General features: G+C 49.5%; 2 protein-coding genes across 3 annotated transcripts; both read left to right on the forward strand.

The window, feature by feature from the left end:
• Positions 1-107: 107 nt before the first annotated feature.
• On the forward strand, positions 108-13,637 carry DPF2 (double PHD fingers 2). 2 transcript variants are annotated; one of them, XM_020906439.2, is made up of 12 exons: positions 108-198; positions 4,700-4,860; positions 5,244-5,351; positions 5,677-5,840; positions 6,654-6,746; positions 6,909-6,987; positions 7,497-7,538; positions 8,537-8,674; positions 8,800-8,928; positions 9,076-9,188; positions 9,700-9,781; positions 12,337-13,637. In XM_020906439.2, the coding sequence occupies exons 1-12, from the start codon at positions 167-169 to the stop codon at positions 12,411-12,413; spliced, it is 1,218 nt and encodes a 405-aa protein (XP_020762098.1). In that variant the 5' UTR covers positions 108-166; the 3' UTR covers positions 12,414-13,637. The 2 variants fall into 2 exon arrangements, with proteins under 2 accessions (XP_020762098.1, XP_020762100.1); XM_020906441.2 differs by lacking the exon at positions 7,497-7,538.
• A 3,039-nt stretch (positions 13,638-16,676) lies between these two features.
• TIGD3 (tigger transposable element derived 3) lies at positions 16,677-19,594 on the forward strand. The gene is made up of 2 exons (XM_020906428.2): positions 16,677-16,889; positions 17,812-19,594. The coding sequence occupies exon 2, from the start codon at positions 17,828-17,830 to the stop codon at positions 19,241-19,243; it is 1,416 nt and encodes a 471-aa protein (XP_020762087.2). The 5' UTR covers positions 16,677-16,889; positions 17,812-17,827; the 3' UTR covers positions 19,244-19,594.
• Positions 19,595-26,881: the final 7,287 nt, after the last annotated feature.

A 26,881-nucleotide genomic window follows, 5' to 3' on the forward strand; every position in this document is an offset into this window, starting at 1 on the left:
CCGGGGAGAACCGGCCAAGAAGCTCATTCTCCGTCGTTCGCTCTCGGGCGCAGGCGCCCGGGTGGCGCTTGCGCAGAAGGACAAGGAAATTGGTTCCCTCTGCGGTCCCAGCGCCTGCGCGCTGCGGGCTCTGGGCCTCCCGGCCTGAGGGAGAGGAGCCGGGAAGATGGCGGCTGTGGTGGAAAATGTAGTGAAGCTGTGAGTGGCCGTTTCTTTCTCTTCTAGGTTGGGAGGTCTTGTAAGGGACCTGGAAGCAGGGGGCGGTGTGGGAACGGACGAGGCGGAGAGAGGGACGTGCCCGGAGAGGCCGTGTTGCGACTCCTAGAGGGGAGGGCAACAGGAGACTCGGGAGAAGACGTTGCGCTTCTTTAGAAACTTGTGGAGGCCCTGAGGGGGGCACACGGGAGCCCCTAACGGGCAGCCTCCCTGTGGGGTGGGCGCTCCTTTAGGCGGAAGGTTTCCAGAATATGGCCCCCTTGTTGCGTACGAGAGACGGTCCCGGGTGCGCTTCAGTCCGGGGGAGCCGAGCCGACCCCCGCGAAGCCCGGCCGCCGACCCCTCCTCATAGGCTGCCCGCAGCGGGCCCCGGAGGAACAGGCTCGGCCGCCCTGGCGCCGTTAAGCGCTCAGGGCTGTTTTGTTCTGAACAGCCCCGTGACGTTCCTGGGCGGGCGGGGGCGGGGGTGGGGTGGTCCTTGAGTATCAGGTACCCGAGACCAAAAATATTCCTGGGAAGAATTTGTGGAGGAGCAGATACAGAGGGAAAGAACTTCAGGGAAGAGGGGCTTGGCGCCGGCCAGTCCCAACCATCAGAAAGCGGGCACTGGACGGACGCAGTCCAGTATGCCCTGGCCGCCCCGAGGGGCATCTAGGTCGGCCGTCTTCGCTTTGCAATACTCTTGGACTGGGCAGATTTCAAGCGAAGTTAAAGTTCATGGTGGTTTGGCAAACTGAGAATGGCCTGTTAGCTGTGAGTTAAAGATGCTTTGGGACTTGATTTAACCCAGCCTCCTCCCCGAAGAAGAATCTAAATGAGTTTTGCAGTGGGTTCTTGCCCCCCACCCCCGTCGGCCAATAGTAAGCTCTTTAATGGATACATTTGGCTTGGTGCAGGGGTAGGAAAAATGAGGTGTCCAGTTGTCCAGCTTGGCTTTTGGATTTTGACTGGGTGAGAAGGTAAAGGTTTGGGAACTGTTCTAAGGGGCACACAGCTTCTCATCTGTCTTTGTAGTAGACTGAGCCCCACTCTTCACAAGAGCATTTTTTCTAAGGGTACATTGCTTCTCTCCCTCCCCCTGCCTGGAGCCTTTTCTTTGAGAATGCTTTCCCACTTCCATTAAGCTAAGTGCCTTCTCCTTGTGGGTTTTTTGGTTGTGTGGTTTTTTTTTTTTTCCTAACATGCTTTCAGCTCCATCCTGCTGCCTCTTTCAGCCACCCCTCCTCCCAACACTATTATCTTCCTCTCTGATCTGCCCACTTCAGTTTCCCCAGCTCTCTCTCCAAGCTGACATTTCCCTCAATTTAGAAATGACGCTGCTGATCTACCATTTATATGTTATCCATACTGACTCAGATGTTCTTTCTTTGTTTCCCTGCCTTTCTCTTTGTTGACTACCCCTGTCCCATTGTAAAGGGAGGTTTTACACAGGTCTCATGCCTCTCGAAAAAGAATCAAAGCTTCTACCTTGGAAAGCTTACTGTAATGGGGGAATGTCAAAACTTGCCTAGGTTTAAGTTTTACATAGTGAGATTGTTTATGTTGGAAGACTTTCATCTGGGAAATAAGGTCACCAACCCTTTTATGCAATATTGGTAGTGAGGGGTTGCAGGTTTAAATAGAACTTGTTTCTCTTTAAAGGTCTGTAGAGATAGTGAGGGTCACCAACTCCTGATTCCTGGGTACCAGTAATAAATAACCAACTTTCTGCTCCTCGTTCTACCTGTAAAGAGCTGTGGACCACAGTAATACATTTGCCTACAGAACCTGCTCTTTAAAAAGAGGTTTCCAGTCTTCCTGTACCGTTCTCATCCTGAAAAGAGATGCTTTTCTTGACCACGGTGTGCCTAGTCTTCTGACTGCTGAGGTTTTACATTGAGGTCAGGACTGCTAGCTCATCTTTTCTGACTTGCATCTTGTTCTGGGAGAAGAATTTTCCTATTTGTAAATTCTCTGTCCCTCCCAAATGTGGTGTCAGAATTGAAACAATCTTTAACGGATCTTACCAGGGCAAAATAATAGTATAAAAGAGCTGTGGTTGCTGACTGGTTTTGAAATCCTCTGAGTTAGGTAACAAGATCTGAAGAATGATGTTAGCTTAAAATTTCTTGCAGTAGGAGCCTTAGATTCTTAAGAGAGCTCTCATTCTTCCTTGCTTTATTCTCATCAGATCCTCTCTTCCTCCAACTTGTATTTCGTTATCAGCTCTCTCACTCACAATGCAGTTTGCCCCACCTTCTGAAATCCCATTTAACTCACAGGAGCTTTGATAGAACATCTCTCTCTCATCCATATCTCAACTCCCACCCCCCCCACCCCCCCCGCCACACAGTTTCCAGCCTCCTTGCTCTGACTTTGCAGCTCTCAGCCTGTCTAGCCCTTCCTTCCATCTGACTTACAGTGTCAGTATCAATTTCCATCAGCAGAAACAAAGGCTCTGCCGCACTTAGCCTTGTTTATCCAATTTTCCTCTGTTTAGTGAGGACGTGGCTGCCTCCTAAAGGCGAGCAAATATGAGCCTATTCCTTCTCTTTACTTTCCAGCACAGGCTTCGTGCCTACCTCAGATTACAGTCATTACAGCACATTGACTCAAGCCAGACTGTCTTGTGGTGTCACTGCCTGCGTGCAGTGTGTGTCTTTGTCGGTTGTTGGGAATGTTCTAAGCTGTGCCTCAGTGGTCTATTGTGGCTGCCCCATGAAAGCTGCTCTTAGATTCCAGAGCAGGGTTTGTTGCTGCAGGTTGAGTTATGAACATAAGCAACAGAGATTTGCTGTGTTCAACTTCTCATGCTTGGAGTCTCCCTCTTGTAGAATATGTCAGAGCTTATCTAGTTCAGCCTCCCTAGTCAGTAGGCACCCCACTGCAGTATTCTTGCCTGGAAAATCCCATGGACGGAGGAGCCTGGTGGGCTGCAGTCCATGGCAGCGCTACGAGTCAGACACGACTGAGCAACTTCAGTTTCACTTTTCACTTTCACGCATTGGAGAAGGAAATGGCAGCCCACTCCAGTGTTCTTGCCTGGAGAATCCCAGGGACGGGGAAACCTGATGGGCTGCTGTCTATGGGGTCTCACAGAGTCGGACACGACTGAAGCGACTTAGCAGCAGCAGCAGCAGTCAGTAGCATACCTGAGGTCCATGTGGGTAGACTAAATGTCCACATTTATGTGGTGACTTGCAGCCAAGCCAGGTCTTTTTACTTATGAGTCAGGATATTCCAGACACCTTCATGGGTGCTGAGGATCTTGTGGGAAAGAAATCTGCCCTCAGTTTGTTTGTTTACTTTAAGATCAAGGGGAATTCCCTGGTGGTCCAGTGGTTAGGACTCGGCGCTTTCACTGCTAAGGCATAGGTTCAATCCCTGGTTGGCAGACTTTTAAGATCCTTCAAGCCACATAGTGCGAGGAAAGAAAAAGTTTGCTCAAATATATAAATGTGAATTGAATTAGTTTAAGCTCTAGTATTACTGTGCTTGTTAAACCCTGAAGGATGAGGACAAGGTTGGTTCTATATAGATGCTTCTTAGAACCAGATAACTCCTGGCATGGTGCAGTTTTGTGGCTTTTTAAAGCGCTTAAAAAATTCAGATTTCAGAGTAAGTCTTTTGAGTTCAAAAGGTTTTCTTTAAAAAAAATTGATGGTGTGAGAATGGAGAAGGGTCTAGAAGAGGCCTTTGTGCAAATAGGTTTTCTATCAGTGTAATGGTACTCAGCAGAAAGTAGGCTTCAAGGGTGTTTACATATTTCCAAATGTTTTCTATTGGTTGTAAAGTTAGTATATAGAATTAGCTACTTTGCAAATACCTAGTTTAAAACTCAAAAGATATAGAATGGCACAAAGGAGAAAGTCCCCTAGTCACCTGGTTTTTCTCTTGGATGCCTACAGTTTCTCTTCCACCACTTAGGGACATAAAAGGTAGCATCTCATAACACTCCTCAGCCCTGTACCCCCCCCCCCTTTTTTTTTTTTGAGTTATTTTAGAGATTGTTTAATATTTATACATGAAGAGCTTCCTTTTTTTTTAATAGCTAAGTTGAATTTCTTTTTATGGATGGAGTTTGCTAAACTTTAGTAAGTCTCCCCAGATCTTTTGAACTCTTTATAAACAGGAGTAACTTCAGCTTCTCAGAATCCTGAGGGGTAAAAGAAGTAGCACTTTGGTTACCAAAGGGTTGGATTCATGAGCGGCACAGAACGAACATTATTTTCTTCCCCTCTTTGTGGGTTAGACTAAGGACTGTTTAGACAACAGGGTGCAATCATGCGCTCTGACAGTAATTTATTTGTAAGGTACTTTTCCTCATAATGGCCTAGTGAAGGGGTTTGGTGTCCCATGAGGCAGAAATGGAAGCAAATAAAAGCAGAGTAACATTCTCCCAGTCCCTTGAGCCTTCTAGAGAAGCAGATGGCAAGGGAAAGGGATAGCCCAGCAGATAAACACACACGTGTGCAGTCACACCTGAGTTTTGTCTTTTCTGCAGGCTTGGGGAGCAGTATTATAAAGATGCCATGGAGCAGTGCCACAATTACAATGCCCGCCTCTGTGCTGAGCGCAGTGTACGCCTGCCTTTCTTGGACTCACAGACGGGAGTAGCCCAGAGTAACTGTTATATTTGGATGGAAAAGCGACATCGGGGCCCAGGTGAGAGTCCACTCAGGAGCCCAGGGAGGGAGAGGCTTCCTCATCTTAGGTGATGAGCCAGCTGAATGGGTTTTCCCTGTTGCTTTCCCCCAGGGATGCATGCGGTCTCCCGTGATTAGAAACCTGGAGAGGTTGAAGCACCTTTTGTTCTCCACAGGGCTGCACTGCTCAGGGTCTTGCTGGGCTCTGGAGAGCTGTGTGTTAGCCAAGGCCCCTGAGCTTACATCTGTTCCCTTGTCCATAAGCCATGCCTCCTCCAGCCCCAGGTGCTCACCATCCAGATTCCTCCCTTGCTCTAGAACGCTACTCATGTAGAAAGTGTTTGATACTATTTTCTAGGGCTGTGTTAGGGTTTGATTTCTCTCTTTTCCTTCCTTCCTTAGGATTGGCCTCTGGGCAGCTGTACTCTTACCCTGCCCGGCGCTGGCGGAAAAAGCGGCGAGCCCACCCTCCTGAGGATCCAAGACTTTCTTTCCCATCTATTAAACCAGGTAAAGCACAGACCTCCCTGAGTGGATATACCCTTCTGCATAGTCAGAGGCCTGCTAATCACCTGTTACATACCAGGTCCAGTGCTAGATTCTAAAGATACCAAAATGAATGAGATGTGAGTCTCTCTGTAAGGAATTCAGTCTAATAGTTAAGAGACAAGTAAACAGATAAGTTATGGTGCCAAGTAAACCAAAGCATCTTGGTTCCTGGGCAGCCAGAGACCAGAAGACAGTGACTGGCTTGTGATTGGTCTGACACTGTGTAGACCAGGTAGGTCTGTGTTCAGCCCTTCTGAGCCACACCTCCTCCTGACCTTGCCCGCAGACACAGACCAGACCCTGAAGAAGGAGGGGCTGATCTCTCAGGACGGCAGTAGTTTAGAGGCTCTGTTACGCACCGACCCCCTGGAGAAGCGAGGCGCCCCCGATCCCCGAGTTGATGATGACAGCCTGGGCGAGTTTCCTGTAACGAACAGTCGAGCACGGAAGGTACACAATTAACACTGTGGTTAAGGAAACTGTGGAGGAAACCAGTCTCCTCTTCATCAGAGGCCACCCAGTAATCAGAATAGCAGCAGAAGCTATGGGCCATGGGGGGCCCCTGCTCTTCTGTTCCTGCCCCATTCCTTAATGAGCGCTGGGTACTGACTGGCTTCCTTGTTACCATCCTGTCTTTCCTGTTCATTTTCTCGTAACTATAGATCTCATCTTATGTTGCCACCAGAGTTTTTTTAGTGCCTGGGGTTACATAGGTGATGTCCCTGCCAACAAGGAAGCGAAAACTGTGCATAAAAATATGTCAGGCACTATGCTAAGTGCTTTTCTATCATTTTCTGCAGTCTCTACAATCTTAGGAAACAGGTACCATTGCCCATTTCACATACATGGGAGCTGCACCACATTAGTGAAAAGAAAAACTTGCCACAAGTAAGCAGCAAAGCTCCAGTTTAACTCTAGGAAGTTAGGTGTTGGAAGGGAACCGCTGCTGACATGCTCCCAGGTGGCAGATCAGAGGCAGGAGAGGGCATGCTACTTGGGGCATCAGGGAAAGTTTTATGAAAACATGGCATTTGATTTAGCTACTTGGAGATGGTGAGAAAGGCATTCCAGGCTAGGGGAACAACATGAAGAAAGGCCCAGAGAAAGGAGAGCCCAAAGCCTTGAAAGAACAGCAGTGAGGAGTGAAGCTGGAGTGGAGCCGCTGGGTCACGGAGGCAGCTCTGGCAGCCTTGGCCAGTCCCATCATGGGGGAGCTGTTGGATGTTCTCATTTCTGCCCATCCTAATCCTCCTGTCTACTCAGCGGATCCTAGAACCAGATGACTTCCTGGATGACCTTGACGATGAGGACTATGAAGAAGATACTCCCAAACGTCGGGGCAAGGGGAAGTCCAAGGTGAGGGGCAGCCCCGGGGGTTGGGGAGCCTGCAGAGTCCCACTGTCTTACTGCTTCTCGTTGCTGTCATCCTTCCTGAATGAGATTAGCAGCCACTACCAGGAGAGTAACTCTTCAGGCCTAGACACCTTAGTAAGGGCATCTTTTTGCACTTCTTTGCAGAGTAAAGGTGTGGGCAGTGCCCGTAAGAAGCTGGACGCTTCCATCCTGGAGGATCGAGACAAACCCTATGCCTGTGACAGTGAGTGCCTCACGAGTGGGTGGGTAGTCCTTGCCTTGGACCCAGCTCCTCAGGATATGAGAGGAGGGAAAGTTGTATTCTTGCTGAAAGTGGTAAAACAAGCTTGGACTCTTGTCCTGCCTGCTGACTGGTTCCCTCTGAGATCCCTGAGAGGCCCTGGCCTCTGCTGCACGATGGGTGAGCCTTGCATGCTCTGGGGGAGATTTCTGCTGTCCTCTGGGGTGGGGGTGCCCATGAGGGACACACAGCAGGCAAAGTTGGCCTCTCAGTAGATGACATCTGGGCTTGCTGGCCCCAATCAAGTCAGGCCCCAGGAGTCCAACGCTGACTTTTCTAACGTCTGTTCCCTCTTCCCCTTTTCTCTGACTCACCCCACTTCTGTCCCTCCACCCTGGGAGCACCGTCACTGCTGGGGTTTCTCTCTCGTTTGCTCTGCTTTCCTGCTGCTGCCGTACCTGTCTTAAGTGTACCAAGGCCCTCTTCTCATGACTTTTCTTTCTGTCTTTCAGATAGTTTCAAACAAAAGCATACCTCGAAAGCGCCCCAGAGAGGTAGCTCTCTCAACTTCTCAGACTTTTGGTTTTCCTATCCCTTTTTCCCTTCTCCCTTTGTTCCTGCCTTTCTCATCTGTGATGCTAGTGTTAAGGTCCCTGGAATGGCATGGAGATAGGAGCCCTGGACCTTCTGTTGCGGTCCACTCCTCACAGTCCTGGAAGCTGCTTCTACCTGCTTGTCTCCACCACATTGCTCTAGGGCTGCTTGGGCCCACTGCATGGGGTGGCTTCAGAAGCATTCTGAGGGACCCGTTATCCCAGATCCCTCTGCTTCCGCTTCCCCAAAACAGACATGTGGTGGTCAGCTAACGTTCCCCATCATCCCGCCATCCTTCCCATCCCTTCCCCATTCCTTTCCTGCCACCCCCCTATTCTTGGTATCACTGTTCAAAGGTACAGGGTGCCTCCTGGAGATCTGCTCTCCTTGCTGGTTGAGGGGTCGTTGGTTGGACAGAGCACTGATGTGGGCATGTCTTTGAGTTTCTCTGGGGGACAGCTACCCCAGCAGACTCAGATGATAGATTTTCCCCGAGAGATCCACCCCTACTTATTTATTTGGGCAGAGGTGGGCTGTGTTGTATATAGGGAGTAGCATGAGCCTACATTTACTGAAAGGTAAAAAAGTTTAGAGTCTTAGCTTTCCTCCTGCCTGCCATTATTGCAAAACTTAGAAGGTCCCTTTGCTTCCTGACCTGGACCTCCCCAAACTGTTCCCAGGGCAGGCAGAAGGTAAGGGCTCAGTCTCCCAGACAGCTTGAGTGGAGGAGTAGAGATGGCTGTGCTCTGGGCTTTAGTAAGCGGAGGAGCCATGGAAGCTTGGGAGCACCTGGGCTTGATGTTCCTGGCCACGGGGAGGGGCTCTCAGTAAAGGTCTGTCCTGAGCAGAGCTGATGGGGGCGGCTACCTCTGCTCAGGTGGAGCCTACAGCTTAGAGGGGCAGGGGTGAGGTACCCTCAGATCCTAACACCTTTCTCTGCAATCTTCTCCCCACTCAGTTTGTGGAAAACGTTACAAGAACCGACCAGGCCTCAGTTACCACTATGCCCACTCCCACTTGGCTGAGGAGGAGGGAGAGGACAAAGAAGACTCACAGCCACCCACCCCAGTTTCCCAGAGGTCCGAGGAGCAGAAATGTAAGCTGGTGTCAGGTGGGGCAAGCGGGAGTCAGCCTAGCTGTGAAAAACCCTCCTCGCAGGGATGTCAAGAGACCCAGAGGCCCACGTGGGTATCATCTGAGTTTTTCCCTTTCGCGTTATAGCCAAGAAGGGTCCTGATGGATTGGCCCTGCCCAACAACTACTGTGACTTCTGCCTGGGGGACTCCAAGATCAACAAGAAGACAGGACAGCCCGAGGAGCTGGTGTCCTGTTCTGACTGTGGCCGCTCAGGTATCTCCAACCCAGGGCCAGTGCAGCCCCTGCCGGCACCCAGACCCTGAGGGGCCCATGGCTCACCAGCATCCAGTGGCTCTCACAGCCAGGTCACCTCACTGCTCCCAGTCTTCAGCTCCCTGATCCACTCGCTCTCCTCCACAGGGCATCCGTCCTGCCTCCAGTTCACCCCCGTGATGATGGCGGCAGTGAAGACCTACCGCTGGCAGTGCATCGAGTGCAAGTGCTGCAACATCTGTGGCACCTCCGAGAATGACGTGCGTGTCCCCCCACCCCCACCCCAGCACACTCCTGCTCAGCTTTTCCTGTCCTTTCCACCAGTAGGAACTTTGATTTGTTTGGCAGGTGTTCACGGAGTATCTACTTTGTGTCAGACCCTGTTTTAGGCACTAAGGATGCTGAAGACAACCACGTCCCTACTTTCATGGGCTTTACACTCTTGTGTGAACAAGCAATTAGCAAGGAAATGAGTGACATCTTTATGATGTTCCATGCAGAGAATGAAACCAGTATTTTGGTTAACTGTTAGAGTGAGTGAATAACTGATTTAGATAGCAAGGTCTTTTCTGAGGCTGTTGGGGTCCCGGTGGGATGACTGACTTTCTGGGTGGAGCGGGACAGCAGTGGTTTTTTAGCCAGAGGGTCCCACATCTGTTCTTCCTGCCATCTGCCCCCACCCCTCTTGGAAGAACCCTCCTAACCCATTCAGCGGCCCAGGCAAGGGGAGTCATTCACCTCCCCCTTCCTCTTCCATCTCACCTCCTCTAGGATCAGCTGCTCTTCTGTGATGACTGCGATCGTGGCTACCACATGTATTGTCTAACCCCGTCCATGTCTGAGCCTCCTGAAGGTAGGTTTCCCTGTACTCTTACTTAGAACAAGTAGTTATTAGTGACTTGGAAAATCACTTATACAGTGAGTGTATTCCTGTTATCAGTGATACAGTCTTCCAGGTTAGGGAGTAGGCTCTTAGCCTTCACTCAGTTCAGAGTGCTTTACGAGCATTGCAGCTTCTAGGGTTTAACATTCTTACATCATCACCAGATAACATGTACAGCCACAGAAAATGGACAGCCTGAAAGAAAACAGATGCTGAGCAGAAAATAATTACCAGAAGGGGAGATCTGTTATCCTTCAACCAGCCTACAAAACTCAGTCATAGTTTGTCCAGTGAGGGACTTTGGTTTCACCACTCCATGCCTGACAGATTTGAGTGTTCATTTCCACCAGTTGGGAGAGGGAGCTGAACCTGGAACCTGAACAGTTTGCTCCAGCCCTCCAGCAGTGCTTAATAAGATGCTTCAAATTTATGGAAGGTCTTCGATGAAACCAGTGGGGACACCAAAAAGTGGCTGCCTCTCCACAAGTCCTCTTCTCACCAGATGTCTGTGCTGAAGTCCCTCCTTTATAGAAATTCAAAAAAAAAAAAAGAAAGAAATTCAGAAGCTTACTCAGGAGTACATAAAGCCCAGGAGCTGTTCCTGTGACAGAGGATGTGGGCCAGCATAATAGGAGAGAGAAAGTAGCTCACTGCCTGATGTGAGCTGACTTGCAGTGTAGGTCAGATTGCTGTCACCTCCTAGAGGAGGATGTCACTAACAAAGTCTGAGGGTTCTTTAACAGCTGCAGGGAAGCACTCACTCGATCTTTCATCTGTCACACCACATTTATTTGTTTTATCTGTCAAGCAACATTTAGGGAGAAGTAGCATGTTTGGTGGAGAAGGAAATGGCAGCCCACTCCAGTGTTTTTGCCTGGGGAATCCCAGGGATGGGGGAGCCTGATGGGTTGCCGTCTATGGGATCACACAGAGTCGGACACGACTGAAGTGACTTAGCAGCAGCAGCAACATGTTTGGTATTTTTTTTTTAACCATAAAATACCAATTCATAGGCACAATTCTGCATTAACTGTAGAAAGGCTTTTCTATGGAAGTGTTGTCAGACACTGAGGTAGTAGAGAGTTGCAGGCAGCTGGGGATTACCCGGTAGAACCATCAAATGGTCCAGCCTCTAGGTCAGGAATTCCAAACTATGACCCCAGGCCAAACCGAGCTGAACCTAGTATATATAACTCACAAGCTAAAAATTATTTTTACATTTTTAAACAGAGTTTAAAAAAAAAAGACTGAAACTATGTGGCTTACAAAGCCTAAGGTAGTTAACACTGTCTGGCAGTTTACAGAAAAATTTTTATCAACTGCTATATATTGACCATTGGGTTAGAAAGGACCTTAGCTTTTTGAGAGTCACCTCTGAAGAGCTGACAAAAGCTATGGATTCTTTCCCTCAGAATGATGTTGAAATACACATATGTACAACTGTGTTTATAGTTTTGAGGCATTAAGGGCTAATTTTGTTTCTCCAAGAAAAAAGGCATAGAAGAATTTAGTTGTAGCAAGTATTAATAAATGAGGTATCAACCAGTAATTTTCCTTATAAGGATTATTATTTCCTGTTTGTTTTTTTTTATGAAACCAGACTTGGGTCACAGTAAGTTGCATCATCATAGCTGGCCCCCTTTTCCTCTCATTGGGTCCTCAGCCTCTGCTCAGACACCTGGTGATGGTGGAGAGCCCTTCTCTTCTGTCTGTGGGCTTTGCAGAAAACTCTACTGTGAAATCAGTATTGGTTTCTCTAGACCCTCTATTCATGATTTTTATTCTGGCCTTTGGGGCCATGAGAACAAAGTCTGACTCTTCTGTAATCACAAGTTTAAAGCTCGGTTGCTTTAAAAAAGTTTTATGTCTCCCCAGGTCCTATTTAGTGATTATAATTTATTAGGCCCAGAGGTCTTGGGAATCTGTATTCTAAAATAGGCCTCTATGGAGAAGGAAATGGCAACCCACTCCAGTATTCTTGCCTAGAAAATCCCATGGGCAGAGGAGCCTAGTGGGCTACAGTCCATGGGGATACAGTTTAGCAACTAAACAACAACAATAACAGCAACTGTGGAACAGCTGCAACGAAGATGAGTATTTTATTTTAAATCTCTTATAAGATAAAATTTCAACTGTACAGTATTCCCCACAAGTCAACTAACTTATATAAGATTCACACATTTCCCATTCTATAAAAATGAAATTTCATGTCTTGATGTCTCATTCTTGAGGGTACTGTCAGAACTGCCTGAAAATGGAAACAGCTATTATTTGGATAAAAGAGAGTTAAAAAAAAAAAATAGGCCTCCAGGTAATTCTTTCTTTCATCTCCATTGAGAATTATTTTTCATGCTGTTTGAAGACCTAGAGTTTGTCCCTGCTCAAGATAACTGTGAAACTTTGCTACTGCAGCACATCTCCAGTCCTACCCGTAGCCAGTCCTGCCACGAGGTGAGGGGTGGCGGTCGAAGGACAGCAGGTGAGGATTGTGAGGGACCCTCCTAACCCTTTATGCTTCTCTGCAGGAAGTTGGAGCTGCCACTTGTGTCTGGACCTGTTGAAGGAAAAAGCTTCCATCTACCAGAATCAGAACTCCTCTTGATGTGGCCACCCCCGACCCCTCATACATCTAGGGCTGTTCTCTCCTCCTCTCTGTTTTTCATACCCACTTTCCCTTCCCCCTCTTTCTCAAGTCCAGAGAATCGCAGGGTGGTCATGCCAACCTGCCTTTGGCAGCAGCAAGCTGAGCTGGTAGCTCTGACCACCTCTGGCCCCAGGCCCTCAGGGAGAAGGGAGCAGCACGCTGCTCCAGGGCATAGCTGTGGGCCCAGCTTCTCCCTGCTCTCCCTTAAGTGCATTCACTCTGTCTGCCTTGGGCCGAGGCCCTGGTGATCACAGGGTTCAAACCTCCGAGAAAGAGTGGGAGAGCAGCTCACTTCTCTCAGCTCGGCCTCCACTCTGGCCCCAGGGTTTTCCCTTCCTGTGAAGGTGAGTCAAGACTGGGGCCTATGCCAGAGCAGCTGGGAGTGAGAACTGAGCAAGCTGGCAAGCAGCTGCCCATGCCCTCGTGCTGCTTAGCCTCACCGCCTCCTTCCCCGAGTGGCTTTCTGCGGCCCTCTGTTCCTGCAACCCAGGATCCTTTACCTGAGCCAGGACGCTCTTGCTCCTGGTCCTGGCTCTACCCCGTTCCCATTGACCTGCCCCAGGGGGAGTAGCAGCCTCACCCTGATGTTCCTTGTGCTTGCCTGTTTCATTCTCACAGGCCCTGGTCTCTAGTGACTGAAGCATTCCCCACCCTTGTTATTTTCTGTCTTCTGCCCCGCCCCCCTCCTTATTCCCTTTGGTTTTGTGGGGAGAGGGGAAGCATCACGGGGCCAGGCCAGAAGCTTGGGGGCCACTGGGAGATATTGGATAATGTGCCTGTTTTTTAACTCGATGAAAAAGCCTACCTCCGAAATCCCCTTTTTGTTCTTCCTGGACCTGGGCATTCAGCTCCTGCCCTTAACTGAATTGGGAGCCTCTGCCGCCTGCTCTGTGTATCCTGTCTCCTGGGTCGTGGGGAAGCCACCTAGACATCTCTTTCTTCCCTCGCACACTTGCTAGCAGCTGGTAAGGTCTTCACACCCTGATTCTTTAATATTCTGCCTGGTGACACTTTTAAGTAACAGGGGGAACTGTTCATCCCAGGACAGCCTGGAATGTCCTTCCCCTTGGCTGTGGGCAGGCCCTAATTCACTGTCACTTTGGAGTTGAGGTGTCTTTTTTTTCTTTCTTTCCTTAGTTCCTATATTCTAAGCATTAGTACAAATAAACATTTTTACACAGAGCCTTCTGGTTTCTTTTATCTCCAGATCTCCTTTCCTGCTTAAGGCCACTTTATCCTAAAACTTCTTCCTTAGTACAGTGGTTTTTAAATGTTTTGAAGCATAGCTTTTCACCCAACTAAAAATTTTTGCTTAACCTTAGTAGATTAAGTTGATACAAAATTGGGTACTTTGTTTTAATCTTTTATGTAAATTAAGTTGTGACAATATCTTATAAAGAAAAATGAAGTTGTTTTGATTAATACAAAGTTTGGGGGCACTCCTGGTGGCTCAGTGGTGAAGAATCCACCTGCCACTACAGGAGAAACAGGTTCAGTCCCTGGTCTGGGAAGATTCAGTGTGCCTTGGAGCAGCTAACCCTAATCCGGGGGCCACAACTATTTAAGCCTGTGCACTAGAGGCTGGGAGCCGCAACTACTGAGGCCCGCACCCTCGAGCCCGTACTCCCCGGCAAGAGAAGCCACTGCAGTGAAAAGCCAGAGCGTTGCAGCTAGAGGAAAGCCTGTGTAGCAATGAAGACCCAGTGCAGGCAAAAAGAATTCTTAAAATTGCAGTTAAAAATAACTTTAGAATCCTGTTTGTTTCTGTATTTTTGTGTTTTGGGGGGAAATTCTGCTGGATTTGCACATGCAAATAATGACAGCTTTATAACAGTTGACCCTACAATTTAAGATACTTAAAAAAAGGTCCAGAAGCTTGATTGTTATATAAATAGAATGACAGGAAAACTCATGACATCATGGTGAGACACGACTTTTTGCATAAGCCATGAACATGAGAGACCCCAACCTTGCTTGCCTGGCATTCATTCATTTAATTGAATGCAGTGTGAGTGAGCCCACAGTGCAGTGTTACAGCCTTTCTCCAGACAGATTTATGAGCAGAAAAATGAATTTCCTTTTCCTGCCAATGTATGAAAGGTATGAATCAGTTATGAAGCCCCTGAAATATGCTTATGGTTTTCTGGGACAGCCTGAAAGCTGCGTGTTTCCTCCCGGAAGGCAGTGAGTGGCCTGGGCCCCTGTGCTCCGTTAAGTGAGCCAGGTGCTCCAGTTTGGAATTGTGTTAGGGACACAGCACAGCCCCCATCCTCGTCTAGACCTGGAAGTAGGCCTGGAGCAGAGGAGTAAAGCGGTGAAATGATCCTTGCTGGTTGAGTAGTCTAAGGCCAGATAAGACGGTTAAAAGAAAGTGTAGAAGATGAGAATGCTGATGAGAACCCTGTATTATTGAGAGATTTGGAAAGGTTGCTGAAGGAGGATTTAGGATGGGACATAGAAGGATGGAAGAGGGATCAGGGTTGGGATGGGAAGGAAAGCCTGTGAGAAAGGGGACTCAACCTGTGGCCCCAGCCTTCCAAGTGACTGTGAAGGGAGAGGAAAGCAGGCTAGAGCTGAGGATTCGGCATTCTAGACCCCACGTTAAAAAGTCTTTATTGGACTTCAAAGAACTGAAGTCTAGCAAAGGAAGGAATACTACTAAATCTTGACTTTAGGAACTCGAGTCTTGCCAAAAGGTTCCAAAACTAAATAAAAATTAATCTCCACATGCCCTAAATCAGAACTAGCTCCAAGCAAGTAGTCTTAAAGGAGGAGAAAGAACAGGCTCCATCTTGAAAGCAGAACTCCATCTTGGGCCATACTGTGGACTTTGAGCGATAGGCTCAGTGTCTATAGAAATGATATACCAACTGGAAAACCAGAAACCCGGATGGAAGAGCCCCAGGGCTGGTACCTAGACTCTCCGTCACATGAAAGAATACCCTGATTATCTATCTAACCCAATAGAATCGTAAATTCTGTTATGCTTATTGGGGTATGACCACAGGCCTATTGATAATTGTCCACTGTTAACTACCTAGGCTTAAGGCATGTGAATCACGGGTTAACTTTGACTGTGTCTTTTCCTTTGTTCAGACTAGTTTCAGGGAATTTGGGGAGGTGGGTTTGGGCAGATACACTGAGGGTATTGTAGCCACGCGTTCTGGGAAACGAAGTCACTCAGAAGGACAATGCAGACAGTGGAGTGCAGTTTATTACACTGGCGGGCCCAAGGCAGAGTCTCCTCTTAGCCAAGGACCCCAACCAGTTTTTGTGAAAACCTTATGTACCTTAAGTGTATGTGCACAAACCCACTTCCCCAAATTCCCTGAAACTAGTCTGAACAAAGGAAAAGAAAGATACAATCAAAGTTAACCCATGATTCACATGCCTTAAGCCTAGGTAGTTAACAGTGGACAATTATCAATAGGCCTGTGGTCATACCCCAATAAGCATAATAAAATTTATGATTCTATTGGGTTACACAGATAATTAGGGTATTCTTTCAGGTGACGGAGAGTCTAGGTACCAGCCCTGGGGCTCTTCCATCCGGGGTTCTGGTTTTCCAGTTGGTATGTCGTTTCCATAGATACTGGGCATATCGCTCAAAGTCCACAGTACGGCCCAAGATGGAGTCCTGCTTTCAAGATGAAGCCTGTTCTGTTTCCTCCTTCACGGGTATATAAGGTTTTCACAAAAACTGGTCAGGGTCCTTGGCTAAGAAGAGACTCTGCTTTGGGCCCTCCAGTGTAATAAACTGCACTCCACTATCTGCATTGTCCTTCTGAGTGAGTTTGTTTCCCGGAAGGCGTGGCTACAACAGTCTTGTATCTTGGCTGACCGACCTGAGGTCAGTGCTGTCCGTGGTAACATCTTTTGTGTGGCTTCTAACCTTCTTTTTTTTAAAGACCACTGGGTGAGGGGAACGAAATCTGTTTGGTAGATGAGGAGGCTGCCTAGGGTCACGGCCAGGAAAACGTCCGGCGTCCACGCTGCCGAGTCCTGTCAGGCTCCGAGGACCGGGCCCCCTGAGGCTGGCGGCGCATCCAGGACTCCCGCCGCGACCAGTCTCCGCCTCGCCTTCCCTTCTTGCAGAAAGCTCCGTCCCCCCGGGGACCTGACGACCCGCCACTTTGGCAATGTCCAATGAGACTTAGCCGGGGGCGGGACAGACTCCACCGAAGGCCAATCTAATTGGTTCGGGGCGGGGCTGCGGCTGGTGGGAGCTGAGCGGCGAACCGCGGTCTTCCCAGCCCGGAGAGACCGCCGCGCGGGCTGCGCGCAACGGGTGCGCGCGCCCGCAGACCGCGCAGCCCCTCTGTCCGCTCGGCGCGTCCCTCTCCTACTCTCCGGTAGCCGCCGGGAGAGGGGCTCGGGAGTCCGGCCCCAGCCAGGGCTGAGACCGGGGCGGCAGCCGCGGGACGAGCGTCTGAGGTGGGTGCGGAGCGGAAGGGCTGGAGGCCGGGAGGCGGGGAGGCCGGGCAGGCGGATGACTGGGTTCGCCCCGCCAATGGACTCCGGGTCACCAGAGGGAGAGGCCGGCCGAGTTGCGGAGCCCGACTCCTGGCCTGCCTGGGTCCCGGACGCTTGTCCCTCCGCCCTCCCAGGCCACAAGCCTCCCCGCTGAGGGCAACCCTCCCCTCTGGCTGCCCGCGGCCTCCTAACCCCTCCTGCCCTTTGTCGCCTGTGCACCTGCCTTTCGGCCTTGTGCTCCACCCGCCCTCTCCAGGCCAGGCCCCGGCCCAGCCTTCCCTGCTCAGAACCCAGCCCCAAATTAGACTTGCTTCTTCAGCCCCTAGTCCGTCCCTCTTTGTCGTCTGTACACCTGTCACCCCAACTCTGTTCATTCACTCCACCACCCTGCCCCCAGCATCTTCATCTAAATTCAGCCTAGGCCTTCCACCCCCTCCCTATCCTGGGGGTTCCTCCCGCCACTCTGATTATCCCCTACACCTGCCCCCCTCGGCCCCAGCCCCCTGTCCTCCCCCGTCCACGCTCCTTTGTTGTGTCTGCAGCTGTCCCCTCAGCTCTATTCATCCTCCTCCCGCGGACCCCTTTCTCCCTCTGACCAGGGGCCCACCCCCTCCAGGCTCTGTTCTGTCATGCCTCCCATCAGTGCCCGGCCCACTGCCCACCCAGCCTGGCCTGTTCCCTTCCTTTCAGCCCAGCCCTCTCACCTCCTATCCAGGGTACCCTCGCCCTCTCCCAGCTGGTCCAGCCTTCCCTGGACTGCCCCCGCCCCTCCACACCAACCTGTCTCCCTGCCCCATATACTCTCTTTTCCTTGCTGTGCGCCTCGCCTAACCTGCGTAGCCTCCACCGTTGGTCCCCCGTTCACCCTTTCCTCCCTGCCAAGGTGCTGCCGAGAGGCCATGGAGCTGTGTGGCAAGAAGAAGCTTCACGCCCTGTCCCTGGCCGAGAAGATCCAAGTGCTGGAACTCCTGGATGAGTCCAAGATGTCCCAGTCAGAGGTGGCCCGGCGTTTCCAGGTCTCCCAGCCTCAGATCTCCCGCATCTGCAAGAATAAAGAGAAGCTGCTGGCGGACTGGTGCAGCGGCACGGCCAACCGGGAGCGCAAGCGCAAGCGGGAGTCCAAGTACAGCGGCATCGACGAGGCTCTCCTCTGCTGGTACCACATTGCCCGGGCCAAGGCCTGGGACGTGACGGGGCCCATGCTGCTCCACAAAGCCAAGGAGCTGGCCGACATCCTGGGCCAGGACTTTGTGCCCAGCATTGGCTGGCTGGTCCGCTGGAAACGCCGAAACAATGTGGGCTTCGGGGCCCGCCACATATTGGCGCCTCCGCTCCCCCCTGAGCCGCCTCCCCCAGCTCCCACTCCCCAGGCCCAGCTCCCTCTTTCTCTTAAAGATTTCTCCCCAGAGGACATTTTTGGCTGTGTTGAAGTGCCCTTGCTGTATCGGGCAGTGCCTGGCAGAGCGGGTACATGTGATCGGGTGCAGGTGCTGCTGTGTGCCAACAGCAGGGGCACAGAGAAACGGCGGCTGTTGGTCAGTGGGCCCCAGGCTGCCCCACGATGCTTCTTCGGGGTCAGCAGTGAGGCCCTGCCTGCCTCCTACCACCCTGACCGGGCCATCCCCTGGTCGGAGTGGTTGTCACAGTTCGATCAGGATATGGGGCAGCAGGGCCGGCAGGTGGCCTTGCTGATGGCTGCCCGAGTGGTGGAGGAGGTGGCAGGCCTGCCTGGGCTCTGCCACGTGAGGCTCTTGCCTCTGTCTGCTGCGAGCCCCATGCCGCCCCTGCCCAGCTCCGTGGTCCGGGCGTTTAAGGCCCATTACCGGTGCCGTCTGTTGAGCAAGCTGGCTGCCGCCCAGAGCGATAGGGCTGGCATGTCACTGGCTGAGGTCGGGATGGGCATCACAGTGCTGGATGCGCTGCACATGGCAGCAGCGGCCTGGGCCAAGGTGCCTCTCCAGCTCATTGTGAGCAGCTTCGTTCAGGAAGGGCTGGCTCCCGGCAAAACACCACTGGCCCAGGACCAAGCCTCAGAGGTGCCTCAGGTCCCCAGTGGGCTGAGCCTCGAGGAATTTTCCCGCTTTGTGGATCTGGAGAGTGAGGAGCCTGTGTCTGGAGCCTGCAAAGAGGAGGTGGGCCCTGCAGACGAGGCAGGGGGCGGAGAGGACGGCTTCGAGCCCCTGCCCACCAAGGCCGATGCCCTCCGGGCTCTGGGCACCTTGAGGAGGTGGTTGGAGTGCAGTGGCACCACCCCGGAGCTATTTGAAAATTTCTATGCCTGTGAGGAGGGGGTGGAGCGACTCTGCTGCCTGTGAAGGGCCCTTCCTGCCGAAGCCCCCTCCTCTCCTGTTTCCCATGGAAACGCCCTCTCTCAGAAGGCAGGTTGGGGGCTGGTCTCTTTCCCGTGGAAATGGAGCTTTTGTGAAAGGTGTTGAAGGGAGACAAGTTGGGAGACCAAGTCTAGGCTCTGAGCAAAAGTTGTCCAAGCCCTGAGAAGAGAGTCTAAAGACAGGGCATTGGGTAGTGAAGCTCAGCTGCATAGTTTCTGAACCTCTGTGGAGGCTGGGACTTAGGAAGGTGGAATAGGGCTTTACAGACAGACAGACCCCTTGAACTCCGTGTTCAAAACAGTTCTGCTTCTGGAAATAAAGCTTTTAATCAGAAAAGAGGCCAAGGTGTTATTTTCATGTGTGTATGTGTGCTCAGTCATGTCTGACTTTTTGCAACACCATGGACTATAACTCACCAGGCTCCTTTGTCCATGGAATTTTCCAGGCAAGAATCCTGGAGTAGGTTGCCATTTTCTCCCCAAGGGGATCTTACTGACCCAGGGATCTAATCAGCGTCTCTTGCGTCTCCTGCATTGGCAGGCAGATTCTTTACCACTGTGCCCCCTGGGAAGCCCATTATTTTCATGGGAGGAGGGTATAGAAACTTTCAACTCAGGTTTTTTTGTTTTTGTTTTATGCAGGCCACTTTTAAAGTCTTTATTAAATTTGTTACAATATTGTTTCTGTTTTATGTTTTGGTTTTTGACCTCAAAGTATGCAGGATCTTAGCTCCCCAACCAGGATGAACCCTCATGCCCTACATTGGAAGATGAAGTCTTAACCACTGGATCACCAAGGAAGTCCCAAGACTCGGATTTTTTAAACTGATTGCCAAGGATTGCTGCCATGCAGCTGTCTAGAGTTGTCTGAGAATGACCAGGAATGAACCTCCTCTCCCAGAATTCCAGCAAGAAGGAACCCTGGGCATGAGGATTCCTCATGGGCTAACAGACAGATTCTCAGGACATTCTGCTTCTCTGATCATTTCCCTCTTTTGGGAATTCACCTCTATTGGGGTGGTGTCTGAGAAAGGAAAAGGGGCAGCTAGGAACATTCTAGGGAAATAGGAGGAGCCAGAACTTGGAAGTCATTCATTCTTTTTTTTTTTTTCATTTGTCTGATTATTTCACATCTCTTTAGCAAGGCTTGTTGAGGGCAAGGTTGCAAAGATAGTGTCCCTGCCAGGCAGGACCTTGCAGACAGTGGCTGTGGAGTGCGATTAACAGTAATCGTAAAAGCATGTCAGGACTGTGAGCCTAGGAAGCCTCCGGAGGAGGGGAGCTTTGAGTTGCAGCTGAAGGACAGACAGGAGAGGCAAGGACAGTCCTGGCCAAAGGGCAGCAGGCACGGAGGCAACTTTTCCCAGAGCGCACAGGGAGGCCTGGGGGCAGCAGAAGAGGCCTGGAGCCCACCGAGCCTAGCGGTGGGGCACCCCCAAAGAGTTTCAGTCATAGTGGGGACAGATTATTTGTAAGGTTCTAGAAAACTGAGGTGTGGAGTTGGGTCAGAGATGTGAGACCTAGAGGAAGAGAAACTCTCACTGGTCCCCGTGAGAGATGGGGCAGCCCGAGCCAGATCCAGGGAGCAGGGCAGGAAGAGAATGGTTTACCTGGAAAGGATCGGGACTTTGGTTGCAGACAGACTCAGGCTGGTGAGGAGTCAGCTCCTGGCAGAAATCTTACATGTGGTCTTTCAGGTCGACTGCAGGAATCACAAGCCGGCACGGTGCAGTTTTCGGGGGGCATCACTGGCAAGGATGCAGGCCAGCTGTGCATCTCCAGCCCAGGCTCCTTCCCATGGGGCCTCAGCCAAGACCCTTACTGGGGCTTACTGGGATCCTTACTGGGGTTGTGAGCTGAGACACTTCTTCCACCTTGATGCAGCATTTTTCACTCCCAGCCCTTCTCTCCCTCCCTCCCCCACTCCAACCCCCAGAGCCCATAAAGAGGAAGGAGCCCCTTCAGCAGCCTGCCATCTGACCCTCCTCTCCAGACTGGTGAAAATGGGCCCCTGGGGAGCTGGTGCCTCTTTCTGCCCCTCACAGGGACACCTCAGCAAATAAAGGCCGACTGTCCTTTCATTTTGGCTCATCGTCCTCACTGACCACCTCCACGCCTGGCTGCTCAACAGTGAGACAAAGGTATGTCACGGTCCACTCGTAAACTGTTCTGAAGCTTCTTGTCAGCTTTCCATTCACAGCATAAGATCCCAAGTCATCTGTCTTTCCCCACAGATTCTGCTTTCCTACCTGCATTCATTCCTTTTTCCTTATATTTATTTATCTCCCTGCTCTGGGTCTTGGTTGCAGCACTCGGGATCTTGCGTTGAGGCGTGCAAACTCTTAGTTGCAGCATGTGGGACCTAGTTCCCTGATGGAACCTGGGGCCCCTGCCCTGAGAGTGAGAGTCTTAGCCACTGGGCCACCAGGGAAGTCCCCCTGCCTGTACTCATTTAAGTTGTCCTTTTTCTGAAGTTATTCCAGTCCTGACATAACTCTTTAAATGTTGAAGCCAAAACACAGGATCTGTAAAGACCTGACCAGAGTAACAGGGGATGGATAAGCTGTGTTCCCGGGGGTCCTACTCCTGTTGGAGGAGCAGGATACAGCACAGGGTTTCCTCATTGACTTCATCCCAGAGCCTTTTCCTTTTCTTTTTTAACCCATCCATTACGTCTTCCTTGCTTGTGTTGTTTCCAGGTGTCATGCTTACCTCGTCCTGAGTGGCTCCATGTGCTCAACTAAGCAGCGTTCACTGACATTTACTGAATGCTGTGCTTGTGAAGTGAGTCCTGTTCCAGGACCTAAAGCTAGTGCTGAACAAGACAGAGAGAAAAAAGAGGCTCTTCCTCGCTAAGCCCTTCTTTCCTGGTAGACGGGATAGAGAAGAGACAAGTAAAGAGATACACACGGTCATTTTGGACAGCAGTCAGTGCAAGATGAAAATAAAATAATGACGTTCTAGAGAGGGCTTCCCTGGTGGCTCAGTAGTAAACAATCCTCCTGCCAATGCAGGAGTCACGGGTTTGATCCCTGGTCGGGAAGATCCCCTGAAAAAGGAAATGGCAACCCACTCCAGTATTCTTGCCTGGGAAATCCCTTGGACACAGGAGCCTGGTGGGCTACAGTCCATGGGGCCAGAAAATAGTTGGAAATGACTGAGCACGCATGCACACAATAGAAATTATTGTTGTTCTTATATTCATCAGCAGCATCAGTCTTGAGATAATGAATGTGGGATGCAGAGATCCCCAAAGCAGGAAGATCGGTTCCCTATCTTCTTATATCTGCATTGTCCTGTGAGAAATTTCTCCCCATCTACCTTCCAGTTCTCTTCAGCGGTGACAATTCTTGGTGGGTTGTTTTTTTTAATATATATAATCATTTTTTTCAATGCAAAGAAATAGAGAAAAACAATAGAATGGGAAAGGCTAGAGATCTCTTCAAGAAAATTAGAGATACCAGGGGAATATTTCATGCAAAGATGGGCACAATAAAGGACAGAAATGGTGTGGACCTAACAGAAGCAGAAGATATTAAGAAGAGGTGGCAAGAATGCACAGAAGAACTGTACAAAAAATATCTTCATGACCCAGATAACCACGATGGTGAGATCACTCGCCTAGAGTCAGACATCCTGGAGTGTGAAGTCAGGTGGGCCTTAGGAAGCATCACTGCGGACAAAGCTAGTGGAGATGATGGAATTCCAGCTGAGCTAGTTCAAATCCTGAAAGATGATGCTGTGAAAGTGCTGCACTCAATATGCCAGCAAATTTGGAAAACTCAGCAGGGACTCCACAGGACTGGAAGCTCCACAGGACTGGAAAAGGTCAGTTTTCATTCCAATCCCAAAGAAAGGCAATGCCAAAGAATGCTCAAACTACGGCACAGTTGCACTCACTTCACATGCTAGCAAAGTAATGCTCAAAATTCTCCAAGCTAGGTTTCAACAGTACGTGAACCAAGGACTTCCAGATGTATAGGCTAGATTTAGAAAAGGCAGAGGAACCAGAGATCAAATTGCCAACATCCGTTGGGTCATAGAAAAAGCAAGAAAATTCCAGAAAAACATCTACTTCTGCTTCATTGACTACACTAAAGCCTTTGTGTGGATCACAACAAACTGTGGAAAATTCTTAAAGAGATAGGAATACCAGGCCACCTTACCTGCCTCCTGAGAAACCTGTATGCAGGTCAAGAAGCAACAGTTAGAACTAGCCATGAAACAACGGACTGGTTCCAAATTGGGAAAGGAGTACGTCAAGGCTATATATTGTCCCCCTGCTTATTTAACTTATATGCAGAATACATCATGTGAAATGCCAGGCTGGATGAAGCACAAGCCAGAATCAAGATTGCTGGGAGAAATATCAACAACCTCAGATATGCAGATGACACCACATTTATGGCAGAAAGCGAAGAGGAACTTTCAGCTTCTTGATGAAGCTGAAAGAGGAGAGTGAAAAAGCTGGCTTGAAACTCAACATTCAAAAAACTAAGATCATGGCATCCAGTTCCATCACTTCATGGTAAATAAATGGGAAAACAATGGAAACAGTGACAGACTTTATTTTCTTGGGCTCCAAAATCACTGCAGATGGTGACTGCAGTCATGAAATTAAAAGATGCTTGCTCCTTGGAAGACAAGCTATGACAAACCTAGACAGTGTGTTAAAAAGCAGAGTCATTACTTTGCCAGCAAAGGTCCGTCTAGTCAAAGCTATGGATTTTCCAGTAGTCATGTATGGATGTGAGAGTTGGACCATAAAGAAGGCTGAATGCTGAAGAATTAATGCTTTTGAACTGTGGTGTTGGAGAAGGCTCTTGAGAGTCCCTTGGACTGCAGCATCAAGCTTGTCAATCCTAAAGGAAATCAGTCCTGAATATTCATTGAAAGGACTGTTGCTGAAGCTGAAGCTCCAATACTTTGGCTATGTGATGCCAAGAGCCAACTCATTGGAAAAGACCCTGATGCTGGGAAAGACTGAAGGCAGTAAGGGAAGGGGATGACAGAGGATGAGATGGTTGGATGGCATCACCGCCTCGGTGGACATGAGTTTGAGCAAGCTCCAGGAGTTGGTGATGGACAGGGAAGCCTGGCATGCTGCAGTCCACGGGGCCGCAAAGAATCAGACACGACTGAACAACAACAATACATCATTTTTTTAAACTTTTTAAAAAATGATTTTATGTATTTATTTTTGCCTGTGCTGGGCCTTTGTTGCTGCACAGAACTTTTCTCTAGTTGCAGTGAGTAGGGGCTGCTCTTCAGTTGCGGTGCACGGGCTTCTCATTGCAGCGGCTTCTCTTGTTGCAGTGTACGGGCTCAGTAGTTGTGGTACATGGACTTAGTTGCCCCGAGATATGTGGGATCTTCCTGGACCAGGGATCCAACCCATGCCTCCTACATTGGCAGGTGGATTCTTTACCAGTGAGCCACCAAGGAAGCCCTATAGTCATTTTTATACTCTCTTGTTTCCTCTCTTTTAATTCTTTTCTATATTTAGATCTTTCATGCATGGTTATTTTATTTTATTTATTATTTTTTTTTTGCATGGTTATTTTAAATTCTATTATTTGCTGAGTATAATACCTGAAATCCTGGCGGGCTAAATCTGTTGCTTTTGTTTCTCCTGATGCCTTAATTCATGGTGGCTTTTTTCTTAGTAGGTCTGGTGGTTTTTTTGTCCTGGAATTTTTTTTTTTATTGGTTGCACTTAATCTCTGGAAAACCTGCAAGTCCCCATTTGGGGACTCTCCTTTGGAAAAACCTGTAGTTATGCCTATGAGACACAAGGGGGCACTACATTCATGATAAATTAATTTCTGGGAGGAGAGTGTCCCAGAACTGAAGGACACTCTAGTAGCAGATGCTGTGGTTCATAGGAGCCGATCTTTTTTTTTTTTTTTTTTTCTAACTTTTTATTTTAATTGGAGTCTAGTTGATGAACAATGTTGTGTTAGTTTCAGGTGTACGGCCAAGTGATTCAGTTACACATACACATGTATCTATTCTTTTTCAAATTCTTTTCCCATTTGGGTTGTTACACAATACTGAACAGAGTTACAGGAGTCCATCTTAATTTTTTCCCACCGCAGAGAAAGGCAGTTTTCTTTGTGGGTTCCCTTTATGGTAGGTGGAGTTTTTCTTTTCTCTTTTACTGAAGGTGTAGCCCTTTCCAGGATCTTGACTTAATTTACGAATGTTGGGCTCAGCGTCCTCACTCTCTGAGCCAAAGTCTTCTGTTCTGTGGGTTTCTTTCATCTTCAGGTTCTCAGTGGCACCGTTTGCCCCAAGGGCAGCACAGTTCCAACACATACTCACTTCCTTGTTTTGAAGGGGTCTTTGGGAAGTTCCCTCACTTCTTGCCAAGTTAGCGATGGTTTTACCATCATATTTTGTCATAATGGTTGAAATCTAATGCCTTATAGTAGGACAGCTCTGTGTAAAATTAGAGTACCAGCCTGCCAGGGGGAAGTGGGGAAGACCAGTTTTCATTCATTCGTTCATTTGCTCATTCAACAATTATATATTGAGCTTCTGTAAGCCCACTAGTGTTTTAATGAGCAAAAGAAGCAAGGTCTCTGCCTCATGGAGCTTGTAGTTTAGAGAAGAGATGATTATAACCAAAGAGAAAGTGTTAGTTACTCTGTCATGTCCGACTCTTTGCAACCCCATGGACTATAGATTACTAGGTTCCTCCGTCCATGGGATTCTCTGGGCAAGAATACTGGAGCAGGTAGCCATTCCTGTCTCCAGGGGATCTTTCCCAACCAGGAATTGAACCTGGGTCTCCTGCACTGCAGGTGGATTTCTTACCATCTGAACCACCAGGGTCACGCAAATGAAAGTCTGTGATTACAGACTGAAAAGGGGGAGAGAACATGAAAGTACAAGCCTGTGGTTCTCAAACCATGGCTGAAACCAGCAGCATTCAGGAATATAGTGCAAAGCAAATTCTCAGACCCTCTCCAAACTCACTGAATCAGAAACTCTGAAGGGGACCCAACAATCTGTATTTTAACAAGCCTGCCAGGTGATTCTGAATCACTGGCCTAAACCAAAGGACACTGACCTAGAAAGAGGGGCTGAGGACAGTTTCACTAGGGAAGTGATGCTGAACTGAGAGCCAGAGGCACACAGACAGTGAGAATAGCGTTTGCGATGCAAATGTCCTGTGATGGGAAGGAACCAAGAGAAGATGAATGTCCAAGTGCTTTACAGGCCGAGGAAGGGAACTGCCTCGATTCCTCAGAGCAATGGGAAAAGCCGTCGAGGGGCAAGAGCAGTAGAGGGACCTGATCAGATTCGCATTTGATTTCAGACAGGACTTGAGGTGTGTTAGTAAGATTGGAAAAGGGAGAATAAGTCCCAAGTTTAGAAGCAGGATTCACAGGTGTTGGGGACCCCTTTGAAGTGGGAGCAGGGGAGAAGGAGAGCTGCTTTTCTGGCCTCCGGAAACTCGGCATGTGTGGGATGCTCACGGATCCGCAACCAGAGACAGTTAGTTGGCCATGTGGACTGGGAGCTCAGGACAGCGCTCAGGCCAGAGACGCCAATTAAGTGTGACTCCTCTTGGCCCAGAGAGTCTGGCAAAAGTGATTTAACCAGAATCATCCCAGGG

Source organism: Odocoileus virginianus, chromosome 28, assembly GCF_023699985.2.
Source record: "Odocoileus virginianus isolate 20LAN1187 ecotype Illinois chromosome 28, Ovbor_1.2, whole genome shotgun sequence".
NCBI classification, from domain to species: Eukaryota; Metazoa; Chordata; class Mammalia; order Artiodactyla; family Cervidae; genus Odocoileus; species Odocoileus virginianus.

Coding starts and splice junctions, on each gene's coding strand:
- DPF2 (XM_020906439.2), top strand. CDS start 167: ATGGCGGCTGTGGTGGAAAATGTAGTGAAGCT. Junction 5,841..6,653: donor CGAACAGTCGAGCACGGAAG/GTACACAATTAA, acceptor CTGTCTACTCAG/CGGATCCTAGAACCAGATGA. Junction 9,189..9,699: donor GTGGCACCTCCGAGAATGAC/GTGCGTGTCCCC, acceptor CACCTCCTCTAG/GATCAGCTGCTCTTCTGTGA.
- TIGD3 (XM_020906428.2), top strand. CDS start 17,828: ATGGAGCTGTGTGGCAAGAAGAAGCTTCACGCCCTGTCCCTGGCCGAG.